The 17489-nt window shown below is 35.5% G+C and overlaps 1 protein-coding gene across 1 annotated transcript in view; it reads left to right on the top strand.

The window, feature by feature from the left end:
* Positions 1-17489, top strand: part of VTA1 (vesicle trafficking 1) — a 110827-nt gene that overhangs the window by 67222 nt on the left and 26116 nt on the right. Inside the window, exons 4-5 of the mRNA XM_072409306.1 lie at positions 547-622; positions 6662-6773. Coding sequence (XP_072265407.1) covers positions 547-622; positions 6662-6773 — 188 coding nt within the window. The remainder of the gene's footprint in view (positions 1-546; positions 623-6661; positions 6774-17489) is intronic.

Genomic DNA, 17489 nt, shown 5'->3' with positions numbered 1-17489 from the left:
AAATATTTAGCACAGTGTGTAGAGAGAAGAGTGGTGTAGCTGATAGGTACAGTAAGCAGAGTGGGAAGGTGCAGACTGTAGAGTTTTTTTTTACTGAATATAAAACATGGTATACAAAATGCAGTTGTAAGTTAAAGGTGACTAAATCTCAACTCCCTTTCATAGTAACAGAAATTGTATAAATAAAAGGTATGCTAAGTTTTGAAGACATATATGCTTAACTGAAAATTTGAATGCAGGCATGCAACATTACATTAAACGTGCAGGTAAATGTGTAATTACAAATTTTTATATGCCAGTGTGTCTTTGTAGTGGGCCTTTTCTGCACTCCAAGGATAAATGCTTGTATATGAATAGCCTCTTTTCTTCAGTGCTCCATTCAGCAGTTGCAGGCCTCTAATATCATTCATATAGTAATATAGTATAGATCTGCAGTCCTGCATTGTAAGAATACTAAGAGCCTGAGAGCACTGGCAGCTAAGGGAACAAGAACCAAGGTAAGTAAAAATGTTACTAATTGTACCTAACAATTTTTTTTTTTTCCAGGAATATGATAAAGTCTTTCTACACAGCTAGCCTTTTGCTTGACACGTTAACTGTATTTGGCGAACTCACTGAGGAGGTGAGTTATGTTTTGTTTCCAAATTTTTCATGCATACGACTGTACAATAACTGTATGGTATTGTGTTATTTCCTGTTTACTAGATTTTGTCATTCAATTCGTATATTTGTTCTTCAATACATCCATTAGCTACAGTAAACCACAGAGGGAAAAATGGGAACAATGCTGAAATGATTACTTGTCTATTCTGCACTGTTTTAAGTTCCCTAATTTTCTGGTAGGATCCTCTGGTATTTGTTTGCACTTTTTGATCAGATAAAACAAAATCAAAAACTTTTATGTGGTATACAGACAGAAAGGGAGAAAATACATTTATTTTTAGAATTTACATATTCTTAAACCGAAAGTAAACTGGGGAAAAAAAAACTCCGTCACCTGGGTTTCCTGGATTGGGTCCCTCGTCGTCCTGGTATCCTCCTTTGTCCTGGCACGGAGGAAGAGCCTGGGACCCCCATCTTCATTCCCCTTCTTCATAAATCACCTAATCTCACACTGTGCAGGTGTGAGATCGGTGATATTGATGAGAAAAAAGAGTTCCAATCTCACTGCACATTAGGAGCAGCCAGAAGCCCCCGGGGATCCCCGATGTATGTATCCCAGCAGACTCTGCGCTCCCATTCTGTCTCACTTCAGCGAATGTCAGAAAGGGGAGGGCCCAAAAATGTCAATTTTTACCTCATATAAAGGGGTTTTCTACCCCTTTTATGCAAGGTAAAAATTTTAGTTTAGGTCCACTTTAAAGAAGAAGGAATTCACTGGAGGGTTTGTTAAAAGGGATTCCTTTTTGTTTGAACTGATACCATGTGTGTAGTTGGAGCATGATATTAGAAAGTATAACCCTTTTAAGGTTGTTGAAATTATTTTAGTACTGATTCGTTGACAGTCTGGTAAATATATTATATCTAAGTACCTAATTTTGTCATTGGAGCTTGTAGGAAAGTAGGAGAATTTGACATTATACCACAGGAGATGTATACAATACCCATAGTTTATAATATAAAATATAAAAATATATGATGCTGTCACTTTTTTCATCAGCATGTCTGTATCAGATAAACTGATTGTTGAGTCTAAGCACTGGCGGTTAAATTGTTGCACTAACAGTTGGTATTGTGTCACTAAAGCTGAAAGACCTTACCCAACAGTTTTATGTAGTACATGTGTTTTTTTGAAGCTCAGATACTTAATAGTCTGTTTTCAAGCATGCATTGACCTGTGTCAGATCTTGTACAATGGTCCATTCAGTGTGCGGTATCCCCAGAAGGACGTTTATGGTAACTGCAAGCCGGCTGGATGGGCAAAGTTACATGTGAATCTAGTTACAAGAGATTTGTTCACATTGTAATTTAAAGCAAAACAATGAAGCTTTACAAGTTAGCTTTTCATTAAATTATTACTTTGATGCCATAGGCAGTAGTTCTAGTTTTAGAGCAATTTTGGGTGTTTTTTTTTCCTCAATAAAATTGAAAATAATAAAAAATTATTGAAAATAAAGAGGATGGTACAACAAAGTGTTTTATAAGTCAATGTGCTTAGAGCATATTTTAGTGTTTCACTAGAATAAGTACATTAGCCAGAACTAAACCTTGTTATAGTTACTTGTCCCTGTTCCAACGCAGGGCTTTCCCAACATGGTTTTCCTTTTCTTCTTAGTTGCGATCTTTGGCCAACTTGATTGGCTGGGATGATGTAATACTCATGTAGGAACTCAAGAATTTTAGTCCTGGCAATCCCAGGGAAAGCAGGTATTACCAGCCACCCCAGCAACCAACGCTGCATATTCACAGCACAATGATTTTGACAGTTTTGACACACATGTCAGATGTATACCAGCATAATAGAAAACAGGGGGGGTAGTAAAGCAAAAAGAAAAATTGGAAATATTTTATAGAGGTAAAAATCTTCCTAATCACTGTACAAGTCTTAGCAGTAGCTACAGTAAGCTTTGATTGAGCCTGCAAACATAGCAGCCTTGTCTTTTTGAGTGGACCGTCCAAACTGGGAGTTTTTTTTTTTATAGTGGTAGAGTCGGTACAGCAACTTGCAGTTTAAAACTCTAAGTTAACCAAATGAAGACAACAAAAATTTAACACAGAGTAGTGCATCATCTCTAGATTTTACTACCCAGTTCAGACTTTAGGAAAAATGACTGTGTGTACATCCTCAGGAATATGTACATGCGTCATGTGGAGTTCAGGGTTCAGAAGTATGCACAACATGGTATGTAGAGTAAAGTACAAGGGTTTTGCATTTGCATATCATGTAGGATGCAGGGATCAGGAATAAATATTACATGGTTTATAAAGAGATCAGGAGTATGTACAACATGCTCTGTAGAGTTTACATATTAGAAGTATGTACAATACACTATGTAGTTTAGGGGTTAGCAGTGTGTAAAGGATGGCGTTTAGATCACAGGGATTAGTACAACATGGCTTGTAGAGTGCAGGTGTCAGGAGTTTGCACAACATTTAGGAGTATGTACAACTTGGAGTCAAGAGCATAGGGATCAGAAAATATGTACAAGGCAAGATACATCATGGCCAAAATGCAGTGTTGTATGAAATGCAGAGGCGATAAGGGATACTGGAGAAAGGCAGATAGTCACATTACACAGTAATGTTATTGTTGTCAACTACATTATTACTATTTTACAGCTGCATTAAATGGCTTTGCTGTGTTCTGTTTTTCTATGACTGCTAACAATTGTTCTTTCAGCACGTAGATTTCAAATGTTCCTCTAAAAAAAGACTTCCGATTGAAACAATTTAATAACATTCCTTTAATACAGCCAACCCACTGAACACTGGCAGATTGCTAACTGCATTCATCTTAAATGCAAAACATTTGATTGGAAAAAATATTTTTACATTGCATTAAATATGTGTAATTTTATGAATTCTTTTACTGTTCTTTCCCTGTACACTGATTTCATTTCAATCACTAGAATATGAACACGGAATGTATCTAGTATATACATTCTAATTGGCAAACATTTGTTACATTTGAGGAGTCATATCACTCCAGGATGGTATATCAGTAGTAATTTAGCCATAGACTTGGGCCACCCATGCACTTAAAGTGGAACTGTCATAAACATACCACCTACCTTTACTTCTGCAGACCCCCTGATCCCTCCCTTGCCCTGATTTGGTCTTTGGCTGTACTGGAATCCTTCTTCATCCCAGCCGTCTTCTGCCATCTTCTTCCGGCTACGGTATGCAATCTTGCAGTGTGAATGCGCAAGATCAGATGGCATAGCCACCTGTACCTGTAAGAAAAAAGTATGCATGCTAGAGATCAGCACTTTTTATCAGGCTCTGGGCTCCAAATTAGTCTTTACTGTGGCAGCGGTAAAGACAGAGGGGGAGGGCCCCCCCCCTAAAAAAAAAATTAACGGGGCAAACAAATTTTTACTTTATATATAAGGGCTATCTTCCCTTTTATATCAAGTAAAAATTTTGGTAATAGGATAAATATTAATGCAAAAATTAACTACCCGAAGCTACAAGCAAAAAGCACTCAAGGTCACTGCACAATCTTGAAGCAGCTTAGCATGCAATGGAGAATTTTTATAATGGTATAGAAAGAAGAGATATCCACAACCAAATAAAAGTTCTTGCATCTGCTTTACTGTGGGAGAATTTACCATGGAGTTGGTCATGAGCAGTAATGGTGTAATTCAAAGTTATGTGCAGGAACCCTCTACTATAGCTGATGGAAGAGTTGAGCTCTTGTGCAACAAAGAAATATAAAGGAGGAGTAAACACCAAGGATAAACAGGGAGCGATTGAAAATGTTTAATGAGGGACTACGAATGTCTTTACTACTTGACAAAAATAATGGAATGCTCTTCTCATTTTAAATTTTGTAGGGTTTTGTAGATAGTTCATCTGTTAAGCCAAATTCCCTTTAACTTACTATTGATGTAGTTTATGACCTGTGATCATTTGAGACCTTGGTGCTTGTGTAGTTCCTATAATATCTCTTATTTGTGTTCATTTATCTATCTGTATGTGTCCTTTAATGATTTGCAAGGTGCTGACAGCTGCTGTCTACAGGGCAGTGCTGTTTTAAAACTAAGTCATCTTGCAAACTTGACCTACCAGGTTGGTTTCTCAATGATACAGTGTCTACATTTTGTCTGAATCTTCCAAATAAACAATATTTTACATCAAATTAAAACAAATATTAGGGGTCTAAGCAAAATAAAATGACTAAAGCATTCTTGACTCCGCCACTTGTGTGGCTTGTCATTTTTTAATCCACTTTTTTTATTTATTGCTAATTGATTGCTTTCTTATTACACTGTACAAACTCTCACTTAACCTCAGGCTATCTATGTCTTTATTTGCAGACATTCAAAACTTTAGTTTGGTGTAGTTCCAGCAAACCTACTAATAATCTTTGTCAAAGTTTGTGCTTTGAGGGATCAGTTTAATCAGTTTACTATGCTATATTCAATGTGTGGGAACTGGTTGTGATAACACACTGAGTGGTAAATTTATAAGCACCATTAGGATATTTTCTCCAAGGAGAAAATGACTAATGAAATTGGTTTATTGCATTTTTTTCAGATTTATTAAATGTGTCACTACCGATCAAAAAAATGTTTTTGAAAGGTTCAGGTGGACAACTGTAGCAGAAAACATCTGCACTGCATTGTCGAGAATGATTTATAGAAAAACAAATGTCGAGAATGATTTATAGAAAAGGTTCGAGCAGCCAAATTTACTCTTATGTTAAATCCAATCAAAATGTTTCTAGTAGACCAAATAATTGTTTCTTACAGCATTAAATTATTTTGAACACATTTTCTTTAAGCTTGTGCATTTATTTTTCAGTACAATGATAATAAGCTCAATAGTTTGTACACCCAGATCCTATTATGTGTGGCAAACCCAAAGAATTATTGAAAAATTCAGGGAACAATGTTGTGACCTATTCTTTCTGCTTCAATTAGCAAGAGTTATACGGCATTAGTAGTAGGCCCATATATTATTTTTGGAATATAACTTTCACTAAATAATAATTTAGATTTTTTTTAGATTTTTTTTTAGCAATGGTCTAAACTTTTATTAAAGAGATTTATATTAGCAAGCCAAACGCACAATTTGAGAACCTGTCTTGGGCCTTAGTCCTTGATAGTAAAAACCCAGATACTTTGTAATCAGTTGGTAAATATTCACAGAAAAAGGTTTTTTTTAGCGCATACCAGATATTACCTAGCTCTCCTTAAGGGGTAAAATAGCTAAAACCATCTTATGTAATGTGGTGGCATTAGGTAATTAAGCATTGCTTAGAGACAGCAGGTCATTAGTAAAAAACCTAAAATATTTAATACTATTGTATCATGGGGCATGTTGGCTGGAGAGGATACACTTTCAGCAGTTAAGCTGGGTGATCCAGAAAACCTAGAATGGATGTGGTCCAGTATTCAAAACATTTGCTAAAAAATGGCAAAGAACTATTAGGAAATCAATTCCAGGATTGTTGAATCACCCAGCTTCACTAATGTATCCTCTCCAGCCTTAAAGAGCTTTAATAAATCAGACCCATTTTATTTGAGTCCTTTTAGTTTTTGGCTCAAGGGATTCAGTTGCTCCTAGCACATGATCCAATTCCAATCCAATTCCAAACTGTCCCAATCCAAATCTCTGTATTACCAAAAACAAAAACAAAAACAATGAATATGCGGGAAAGGCGGGAAGTTATGTAAGGGGTTTTACTCAACATTTGATTTGATTACTCCAAACAGGTTGTGAACAGAGAAAATCTAACAAACAAGTTGTTCAAAACAAAAATCAATAGATACCTAAAAGTAAATCAACTGGTATTCATTTGAACATTAATCTGATTTTTTTTTAGAGCAATGTTTTCAGTGGTGCTGCATGTTAGTACATTATGCATGGAAGATATATATAACTTTGTCTGACACAATTGTTGTGAAATTAAAGTTTACCTTTTGCTTTCTTTGTAACAATAGTATACTATATCAACACCACAAATAAAGACACTTTGAATTTGTTTTTCTTTCAGAATGTTCAGCACAGAAAATATGCTAGGTGGAAGGCAACATATATTCATAATTGTCTCAAGAATGGGGAGACTCCACAATCTGGGCCCATTGGACTGGAGGGGGAAGATTATGGTAAGGTCCCCTCTTTGTATAAAACATTAGAATTCTGATACTATTATTAATATTATTACACAGTATTTATATAGCACCAACATATTATGTAGCACTGTACAAAGTCCATTGTCATTGCCACTAGATGTCTCTCATGGGGCACACAATAAAAAGGCCCTACCATAGTCATATGTCTTTAACACAGTCCAAGGTCAATTTTTTTTTTGGGGGGGTGGGGGCTTCATGTTTTTGGAATGTGGGAGGAAACCCACACAAAAATGAGCTGAACCTGCAGGCTCCACTGGCTGAGATTTGAACCTGAGACCTAGCACTGCTATCTGTTTTACTCCTCAGAATCTGAGGGTAATTTATCTAAGACATTTACTTTATAGGCCTATGTGACTTACCACAGCTATGTATTTTGTGACAATATGTTGGTATTTGTGTTAAAATTACTGTTTCGTTAGGAGTTATGAGGGGAATATTAACATATTATCAACAAACTGACAGTTCAAATGCTTGCTGTTTACACTGCTTTCATAAAAGCTAAATTTGAACATGGCATGTTCTTCTGTATCCTGTGACATGCTTTCTATGTGCAGACTACAAGTGCTTATCTGGCGAGCAATGCACTGGCAAGGTCCATTATTATAAGAAACCCTGCCCCTAAAACATACCATGCAGAAAGCACTAGAAAGCATGCATGAAGGCCGGAAGTGGCTGCAGGAGATCAACAACCCTGATAAGTAGGGAAGGATAATAAAAAAAAGGTCAGTGGTCAACCCAGAAATTGTTTGAAGCTGGGTGAGAAGAAATTGTAGGTGGGTGGGAGCCCCTTTATTGTGACTAACTCTTCAGTAGCCACCCAAAAAAAGCCAGATGGGTACTGAAGTGTAGGGTGGTGCACCTGGCGAAATACGGCTGGGGAGAACACTAAAGGTGATAACCTTATTAACCTTATAAACCAACAAACAAGTTCATAATGATACATAGTGCTCCAGTTTTCTTTTCCTTTAGGTGACCCTGTGTCTTTTCATTTATATTCTTATTCATTTAGCTGTTCTTAACAAACAGAAAACCACTTTAAACATGTTCTATTTATCTATAAGCCTAATATTCATTTTAAAACTTCAGAAGAGAAGCTGTGGGTTTTTCTATGAAAACAGATTTTGTTAGGCTGCCAATCCACAAACTCGAACTACCAACAGGTCTTTCACCTTCATTTTAAAGCCCCTAGAAAGGTCAGAGCTATTATTAAGGATCTTTAACTTAAATCTAGGAATATGTTAATAGTTTAAAGTTTGTAGCTTAGGCACAGGAGTACTTTAAGTTTTGGAATATATAGTAGAGAACAGAGTGGTAAAGGGGATGGGGGTGGGATGAGAGAGTGGTTAAGGAGTGGCCCAATTTGTATCCTTGGACGTGTTTCTTTGATTTTGTACAGATCAAGGAAATGGCGATCAAAATTTGTCAGTAGAAATGTTGTAACCTTTGTACTGTCTATAGCTTCCTAAAACAGGTATGTTGTGCATAAGTACTGCATATCCTTCATCTTTTCATTGGTCACGATCCAGGAAACTCTGGTTTCCGGTCAGTTTCAGGGTTGGAGTGTTTTTCTTTCTTCAGAATATTTGTTAATCTAAATTAATATACGTTAGATTTTGACATTTAATAAAGATTGTGCAACAATACTGGTTTTGAATTGTGTGAAATAAGACAGAAAATGAGGGCATGGATACAATTTACCCAACTGCTGGATGTAATAAGTCAAAACAAATGTGTTGACATAGAAACACTACAATGAACAAAATATGTCATTCACTTTTAATCTACAATACACACGTTAGATGTTGTGCAGATATATTTCTCTATTGAACTTTTATATGGGCCATTTTTAGGTGTCAGTTATGTACCCACTTGTACATAATACTTGGCTGAATGCATTGATAGATGCTATACTGTCAGATTTTTTTTTTTTTGCAGAAACAGTGTTGTTATTGTATTATGCTCTTACTAATCTACTGGCTGTTTCCATATGTAAGCAGAGGAAGAAAATAAGCAAACCGACGAGCTGCAAGGGAGAGGCTAATAGGAGCCCATGTTTAAATATACCAAACTTTCTGTTCCCTTTTTACCATTAAAGATACAATTTCCCATGTGCTTCTTGAAACCACACTCCTACACCAGCCAGTGTTTTTATAGCCACAAAGACACTCTGTGTGTGTGTGCATGGTCCTTCCCTTACTTTAGTGAGGAGGCTCATGTTGTCAGTGTACCACTAATCCTTGGAAAACCAAACAGAACAGTACAGCCTAATCTTTCAGAGGTCAGTCTCAGGTGTCTCTTGGTCAGTGCTCCAAAATTTTGATTTTCTGCTTTACATATTTAAAAAAAATAAACTATTTTTTTATGGCACAAAAACATTTTATGCCTGAGGATTTAGTTGGTTTTAGTTTTAAGAAAAATATAGAAAGGATACCAAAAACAATTTACTTTTACTTTTTATTTATGTTAGTAACATATTTTATGACCATTATACTTTTATGCTTCATTATAAACCACTGGTGAGATTTCCATTCACCTAATAGCTAAATTGTTTGGAATTGTTTTGAGATCATGAATTAAAGTGCATCTAGGGCCAGATTATGAATATTAAACTTTAGTTGTTTCCTCATCATAGCTACAGTTTATTTTACTCGATTTTTGACTGGACTGCCTCAACATAGAATGGTCGTATAAACTTTTTTTTTCTAAATGCATTAAGAACCTTTTTTTTAATGGATTGAAGTTGCAAAAATAAAAATGATGATATAAATGTACATAGATACTTAAAAATTGAAACTCTACTCCCCAACTCACACCCTCAATTCCTACATGATGCATTTACCGATGCACTTCTGCACTTCAACCAATCATTTCATCCTAGCACAGACAATTTGCTGTTTTTTTATTTATAAATTTACCAGTGTTTCTCAACCAGGGTTTCTCCATAGGTTGCTAGGGGTGCCTTAAACAATGAGCAGTCTGTGACTCCCAGATCAGTTTAACTAACACCAATGACTAGTAAGGGTGACATTCTTCCCACTGCTAGCAATGTAAGAGGCTTTCTTCCTACTGACCAACCACACTAATGTATTGTGAGCTGTGAATATTGAAATTTTAGCAGGGGTTCATCGAGACCGGAAAGTTATTTCCAGGAGTTCCTCTATGTTAAAAAGGTTGAGAAACATTGATGTAAACTTCTTACCACCAAGATTGAACATCAAATACCAAGCATGCCTTCCCTGTTTTGTTTTTGTTTCCATTGTTTGCCACAGAAACGCTAGTAATTATAAAGGACTTGTTAAAATATCTTGACTCGGGTCTATGGACACACAGCCAGGGATATTGGAATAAGAGTCAAAGTAGCTGCAGCTCATCCAAACTCCTACTGCTCATCAAATAAAGCCGCATACACACTTGCAATTATAGTCATTGGAAAGGATCTTTCAGGATCCTTTCCAATGACTAAGCACTCCACAATGCATGAACGATGCTGTACATACAGCACGGTTCTGCTTTATGGAGAGGGGAGGATGACGGAGCGGCACCCCGCTGCGCGCTCTCCCCCTTCACTTGCATTACGATCGTTCGTTGTTCATCATCCGTGGATTTGCCAGGACGGTCGTTTGGATGATGAACAACGCATGCTGTACACACTTCAGATTCTCTTCTGATATTGGCTCTGAGATGTATATTGGGCGAGAAGCATTGAAAGGGTGTACGTAGCTTAAGGTATATTGGATATTGATTAGTGCCAGTGTAAGGAATTCACAATATGTTTTGAGATTTAATATTAGGTTATATTGATTAAATAAAAAGCTTTTCTTTGATTATGTAATGCTCGAGACACCTATTTTGTAGGTAAAGAGACAAATGCAAATATGTTTCTTAAACACTGGAGAACTAGTATATTTCAATATAGAAATAAGATATGGTAAATTTGTCTAGGAAAGCATAGCCCTATTTTTATGTAAATGTAAAGAAAATCTATTTGTTATTGGGGTAGGCTACCTTTGAACATTATATCAACATGATCCCTGTACTACTTTCTACTGTTACAAAGTGACTGTGTTCTACAGCTCCCTTCTACAATGTTAGTATATGAATCCGCTGACTGATTGCAAACCATGCTTTCCTTTTAGATAGAATAATACAGAACACACGTATCTCATATTTATTTACCACTATGCAAGCTCTGTGACCTCCAGATCACCAGTAGAACACACTATATTAAGCATTCCTCCTACTAACCATCATCATAACACACTCTATTTAAAACTGTTTTTACACAAGTATGATGGTTTGTGGTTAAGGTCACCTAGTTGTTGTTGACACTTTCCCCGTTTTTTAACATCAGATCCTGTGCTTTTTTAGCACACTTTGTAGACATTAAGACAAGATGTATCCTAGTTACAAGAGGAATCCTCAACATTTTATCATGTTTACCTTCTTAGGGTTAAACATGGCCATTGTCTTCAGTTGATGGCAGTTCTTATTCAATATTGTATATTGAGTATAATATATTAGGTAGGTAGAACATGTCCTTTAACTGGAGAGCTGCATCAATCCCATCTATTTGATTATTTTTTTAAAGTATAGTGTCACATGAATTGGTATAGTTTTTGCTGTGTTGCTGTAAATTTGATTGCTAATCAGAATCAGCAACAATAGCACATGCTCTTTAACACCTTTTGCTGTGTACAGATGCTAAAAAAAGTTGAAGAAACGATTTACGTAAAGAAGCATTCTCGTCTAATAATATCAACCATTAATCCTTACATATGTCAACGATACACTACTTAGGAGTTTGGCAGACCACAGTATAGATTGAGGATGCGATTGATAATTACATTGTGGATATGTCATCTGACTACTGGCTACGTATGTGTCTGTGTATGATCATTCACTGTCTAGCAACATCTGTACACACTCCTAAAGATATTTGCCTGCTTCTGTACAGGCCCATAAACTGATAAGAATATATTTATTTGGTCCCCTGCCTAGTGCTGTAGATGGATGAGTGAACTCATCTTTTTTAAACACATTACATGGCTATAAAAAGCATGAGTGGGGGCTAAATATGTAAAAACCTGTTGCTAGAGTATTATCGCGTTTGAATATATGTACCTCATCAACAGTATACATGCTGCTATAATCAAAGCTTCATACACAAGGATATTGTATATTCCTAGGTCATAAACATAGCTTGAAAAAGATTTGATATTTACAATGTATGTAACAAGCTTTGAACAGCTTTTCTGAGACCCTTAAAACTAAACTTAAACAGCTAAATAAACAGCTAAAATTAATAAAATAAGGCTGCCTACCAAAACATTTTATCTCTATACATTTATTGTTCAGATACATATTCTTAGCAGGCAGTGTAGCCAGGTTGATGGTCTAACTTATCTTGAGTTTAGCTAAGCAACACAGCTTGATCTCTCTCAACCGCCAAGGGGTGTTGAATAGTAAAGAAACAGCGTTAGACTTATGAGGTCATCGTTTTTCTTTAACCTACGGTCATTACTTTAACCTTCTGTCATTATAATCTTTGTCACATGTACACGTGATTGGTAAAGAGTATCATTTTTCTATCTAATCTATTCTTTTTTTTGTTTAGTATCTGTACCAGTAATTTACCTTAATGATTCTGATATTTCTCTGTCCAGACACCTAGTTCTGCTTTGTGGCTAACAATGCCATGATTCTTTTCCATTACCCTTCCCATTGGCATTACTCTTCTCAAACTCCGTACTCTTCCTAACATAACCACAAGTCCAAGGCTTTGACAGCTCCATGCATATTATTCAAAAAAGCTTCAACATCGTCCTAGCTCCACTGTGGAATGCAGGAGTGACTGAAGTTACATTGGGATGCACATTGGGTTTTTATTTTTACTGCAGTTTGTAAGCTGTCAATATACACAAGCCACAGTAATCATAGTTCATTTGGACGTAAAGGGTCCAATGGCAAAGCAGTGGAAAATTTACCTTTCTGCAATCTGTTGTTCTACTGTGTCCTTAGTCTGCCAGTGTTCTTTACTTCTGCTCTGTTGTACAGGTCTCCCAGCCTCCCAATCACATCTTAACTCACAAAACTCCAGTCATTTAGTGAAGTAGTAGTTTTTGTGGCAGGGTCTTACTGTGAGCTTGTGTACAACTTATTTACTGTTTGTTAAAATATTTTCTACAGCCTCCATAGCTTTCCCACAGTTACATTTTAAGGGGTCATTTTATACATTTTTTTAATGAAGATGCATAAGGGGCAAAACATATAGGTGTGAATCGAGACACAAATGCCTGAATCCTATCTACCCTCCCAAGTCCTTCGTCCAGTTTACATTATCTTGTACAGCTCATAGAGTGGATAGTTATGTAATCCAGATTTTAGACAGTTTTGTTTACCTTCGATAAGTATGGCAAATTTCTGCATTCCTATGTGTCTGTCAAGCAAAAGTCAGACTTTGTTGGCATCCAAAATGTTTTGTTTTTGTGTGCCATTAAATCATTGTATACCATTAGATTGTATGTGCTTATGCAGTTGTATAGTTTTTTTTTATACTGCTTCATTAAGAAGGAAAGGTATAGCTCCAAATTCTGCTTTTTAAAAGTTCATCAGCATAACTAATGATGCGTATCATAAACAACCTAAAATTGACATGATTAACTCAAAGTATGCTTAGATCATGGTCGAACGAAAAAAGGTTTACTAAGAAACAGAAACTAAGCAAACAGAAGAGTTAATTTTATCTTGGCAATTTCTGGAGAACAAACACAACAGCATACTGAGAAACAGAAATATTCCAGTTTGTTCAACTTTATTAAAACTGTACTTCACATATATCATATTCAAAGCCTCTTGATACTAATATGACTTTAAGTCTTAAAGGTGATCATGAAAGCTGAATTAAAGTCAACATCATCTCTCTTCTCTAAAAGATGTGCTACACTATTATTACTTCTAGGAACAAAATCCTTTCCACAAATGAATATCTGAGATGGTTTAACTCCCTTAATTTCACTTTCTCACAGAAACTGTGCCAGTCATAAGTGTGTCACACTAAGCTTTGAATGATTTTTTGGTGTAGGAGAGCAGTAGATTAGATTCTAATTGCTAACTAAAAAAAACAGGAAGACTGACAGATAAATTCATCAAGAAAATATTGAATTTCTTTTCCTCACTTGTATAGCCCTCCCACTGAACCAAGTTTACCTAACCTTGAATAATGGCTATAATCAACCTTAACATTGGTGGTAAATACGGGCAAAGTGTGGTGTACACAGACAATATTACTTTGGGAAAAATCAGGTTGGATAACTACATGGGCTATAAGGAGTTGGGGGACTGCTTGACAGGTTTTTATTCCATATTATGTCAAAGTACCATATTTTGGAAAAACATTAAACTTTTTAAAGCAAAATTAAAATCTGTATGATTACAAAGATCTGTCTTTGACAAATACCACTTCTGGAAATTTAGTAGAAGAGATATACACTGTAAGTGCTTTGTGATTTGTTTTTCAATTATTGGAAACCTGTACTGCAAATTAATACACAAGAGGCTGCTATTGCTATTAATAGCCTGGTTGTCTCTGATCTCACTACTTGCCGCAAATTGCTGACCCATAGAAAGCAAGTAGACTAACAAAGTTTAAATTGGGGGAACTCCAAATCTGCAAACTGCTTTAGGGTCAGGGACTCAAAATACTGAATACACTAGACCCAAATAACATCCAGGTAACTAGTATGTTTATATAAAAGAATTAGAGGAGGGTACATCTGACCACTTCTTTTATTGAGAATGTGAGTACAATGCAAAATAAACTAAATATTTGTGTCACTAAAGCTAGACTTAAGGATATTGCAAACATCAATGCAGGTTTTCCAAATAAAAAAAATAGTTATCTACTTATATATAGTAATTTTAATAATATTTAGTAAATATGGTTACCCACGCCTCTAAATGTGTAACTATTCATAAACATGTTACAATAAGCAAATGTGTTAGCTCATAATTTGGGGCTAAAGATGTCTTTTCTTTTTAACAAAGTAAAGAATATAACTTCCAGTTTTCTCTTGGCCCATGCAACCTATATGAACACTAAAGCTAAAAGTTGGTGTTCGCTCGTAAGTTGTTTTAAGGATTGTGTGGAAATCAAATCTAACTTTCTTTTAGCATTCTCTTCCTGTTATAAGGACTAATCCTATAACTGTAATCTGTGTGTGTGTCTTCCTAAGTATCACATTTCATTCATGTAGTCATATCTTTCTGTAGGTAAATGTGTTTCCAATATACATGACTCTAATTGGAGTCTTAGAATGATTACATGTGTCATTTTCCTTTGAAGCCCAACTTCCTCTTCGGAAGGGTTTAGGTTAAATGCAGATGATGAAGTCATTTTAAGTTGTAACAATGCAGAAACGGGACATTTTCATGAAAAAAAGACCCAGAATAATAATATCCATCACATAAATGTTTTTTCTACTACACAGAATTTGTATTATTCTTGTACACCAGGATTGCATTTGGGAATGATTATAATGTCCCAGATGGCTGCAGATGATGATTTAGGAATAATGATCTTCTGGAATAAATTGTTGTTCTAACTTGAGTATGTCCAGTATGGTTAGGATTTGTGGGAATTGTGGAACTTCAAATGGCATTGGTTTTCCAAATGGCAAATGTATTTAAATATTTTGTATCAAACACATAAATAGGACATGAACTTTTTATAAGTTACAGATATAAAATATACTCAAAAACATCATGTACTATAGTAAAAATGTTGTGAACTTTTCATCACACAGTTCAATCACACAGTTTAAAAATTCTCTCATATCAGAAATAGATGATTATTCCATGTAATACCTTCTTACTTCTTATACCAAAATGTAAGCAACAAATGCAATTTTATATACAATATACATGTATGTAAAACTTCTTTGTAAACCTTTTACACTTGCCCTTACATTTTGGGAGTTAGTGTTATTACTTACAACTCTGTATCTGTTTCCAATATTCAGTGTTTTTTATTTCAGTTTATAGTCCATATTTTGTCACAGCTTTCAGTTTTGAAGGATATAAGATATTGAAGTTAGACCAGAGCAGCAGGGTTTTGGGTAAAAGGACAATCCAAAAGCCTATTGAATGTACACACAAAAAATTCACCTTTAAACAATATTATTTTTGTCATGTTATATGCCAATATTCGGCTGCCTGCTGTTCTACATAACTGTCCTGCAGGCACTTGGTCTTTCTGGTTCGGATCATGGATAGTTTTCTATATAAATATTGCGGTCTGAGGAGTCATTGTTGCACAATTAAACATTGGTTTATATATATATAAATACATGTTAAACATCACACAAAAATTTTTAAGTGCCAGCTGTACCTCCTTACATTACAGCTACCTGTCATATTCCATCTTCCAGGTAACAGGAACATATCAAAAATATTTTCCAACTGTGCATTTGCTGCAGAATTTTCCATTGATTCATGTAAAACTTTAGCTGAGAGGTTAAGAGGCCAATCTGTCAGTGTTAAGATGTATAAAAAACTGTAGTTTGTTTTTTCCAGACTGTTTTAATGTTTTGGTTTACAAATGCTGCTTTTTATGTATTTGCTGTGAAATAATATATTATACATATGGGTATGGGGATATGGTTTAAGAATGGTGGTGTTATGACTTGTGCTTCTTCCAATCTCCCCGTCTGGCAGGCATTGGCACTGCCAGTGATACCTGAAGGGCCCATACTTTTAAATATAGGTTTCTCATTTACATCTGACCCTAAAATGGACATATTTCCCAAAACTGCAGACACAGTTCACTTTTTCTGTAGAAAGGTATATAATTCACATCCTAACACAAGTCCCTCTCATCACATCTCCAGGTATGACCTCACTACACTCAACTTTCCCTAATACCCTCAGGAACCTAAAATTAGGCTTATGGCTCCAATCACAGCAGATAATAGCAACAGGCATTTGCAGCCTCTGCTCCATTCAAACCCCCAGACATAATTAACCTTTTGATAACTTTATTTATTACAAAAATTTACTTTCTTTGCTCACTTTGCAGCCTTTTTAAGGCATACAGTACAATCCTGGATGGTCATCTTTCCCCCCTGCCACCCTACGTGCACACATCACAGTTTTTGTAAAAACATTACAAGGATTCTAATATTTGCTCAAGTTACAAAAAGACATTTTAATAAATTGTGATCTTAAACTACTGTATTTGCTAGTATTCACAGCACTTCAACAAATACACCTAGATCAAATGGGTTTATGGTCCTTCGCAAAGGCTGAGAAAATATATTCAACACCATGATACTGATTTCTTATGCCTGAAAGGAATCCTTATCTATGCGGTGGCAGAGAAGGTCTTTCATCCGGTAGACTGGGAATTTTTCAAAATTACCTGATCCAGCTACTTCTCTATTCTTATATGGTACGATGGATTCAGACATCAGAGTTCTTCCATTGTTTATAAGGCTGTTTCTAACTTGTTTTGTTAATAGAACTGAAAAACTGGTGCTAGCACAAAATATTTTAATAGTAGTGCATTGCTTGTTGACAATACTAAACATTATATCACTATTGAAAATTATTTGTTTGCAGCATTCACTATGCAAGTAGTATAGGCAGCAGACCAACGTTTAAGGGGTTAACTTATTTAACATTATTTTGAGTAGA

The sequence above is a fragment of the Pyxicephalus adspersus genome, chromosome 4 (assembly GCF_032062135.1).
Source record: "Pyxicephalus adspersus chromosome 4, UCB_Pads_2.0, whole genome shotgun sequence".
Classification (NCBI taxonomy): Eukaryota; Metazoa; Chordata; class Amphibia; order Anura; family Pyxicephalidae; genus Pyxicephalus; species Pyxicephalus adspersus.
Note: the sequence above shows the minus strand (reverse complement) of the source record. Positions and strands in the feature narration are given on the sequence as shown.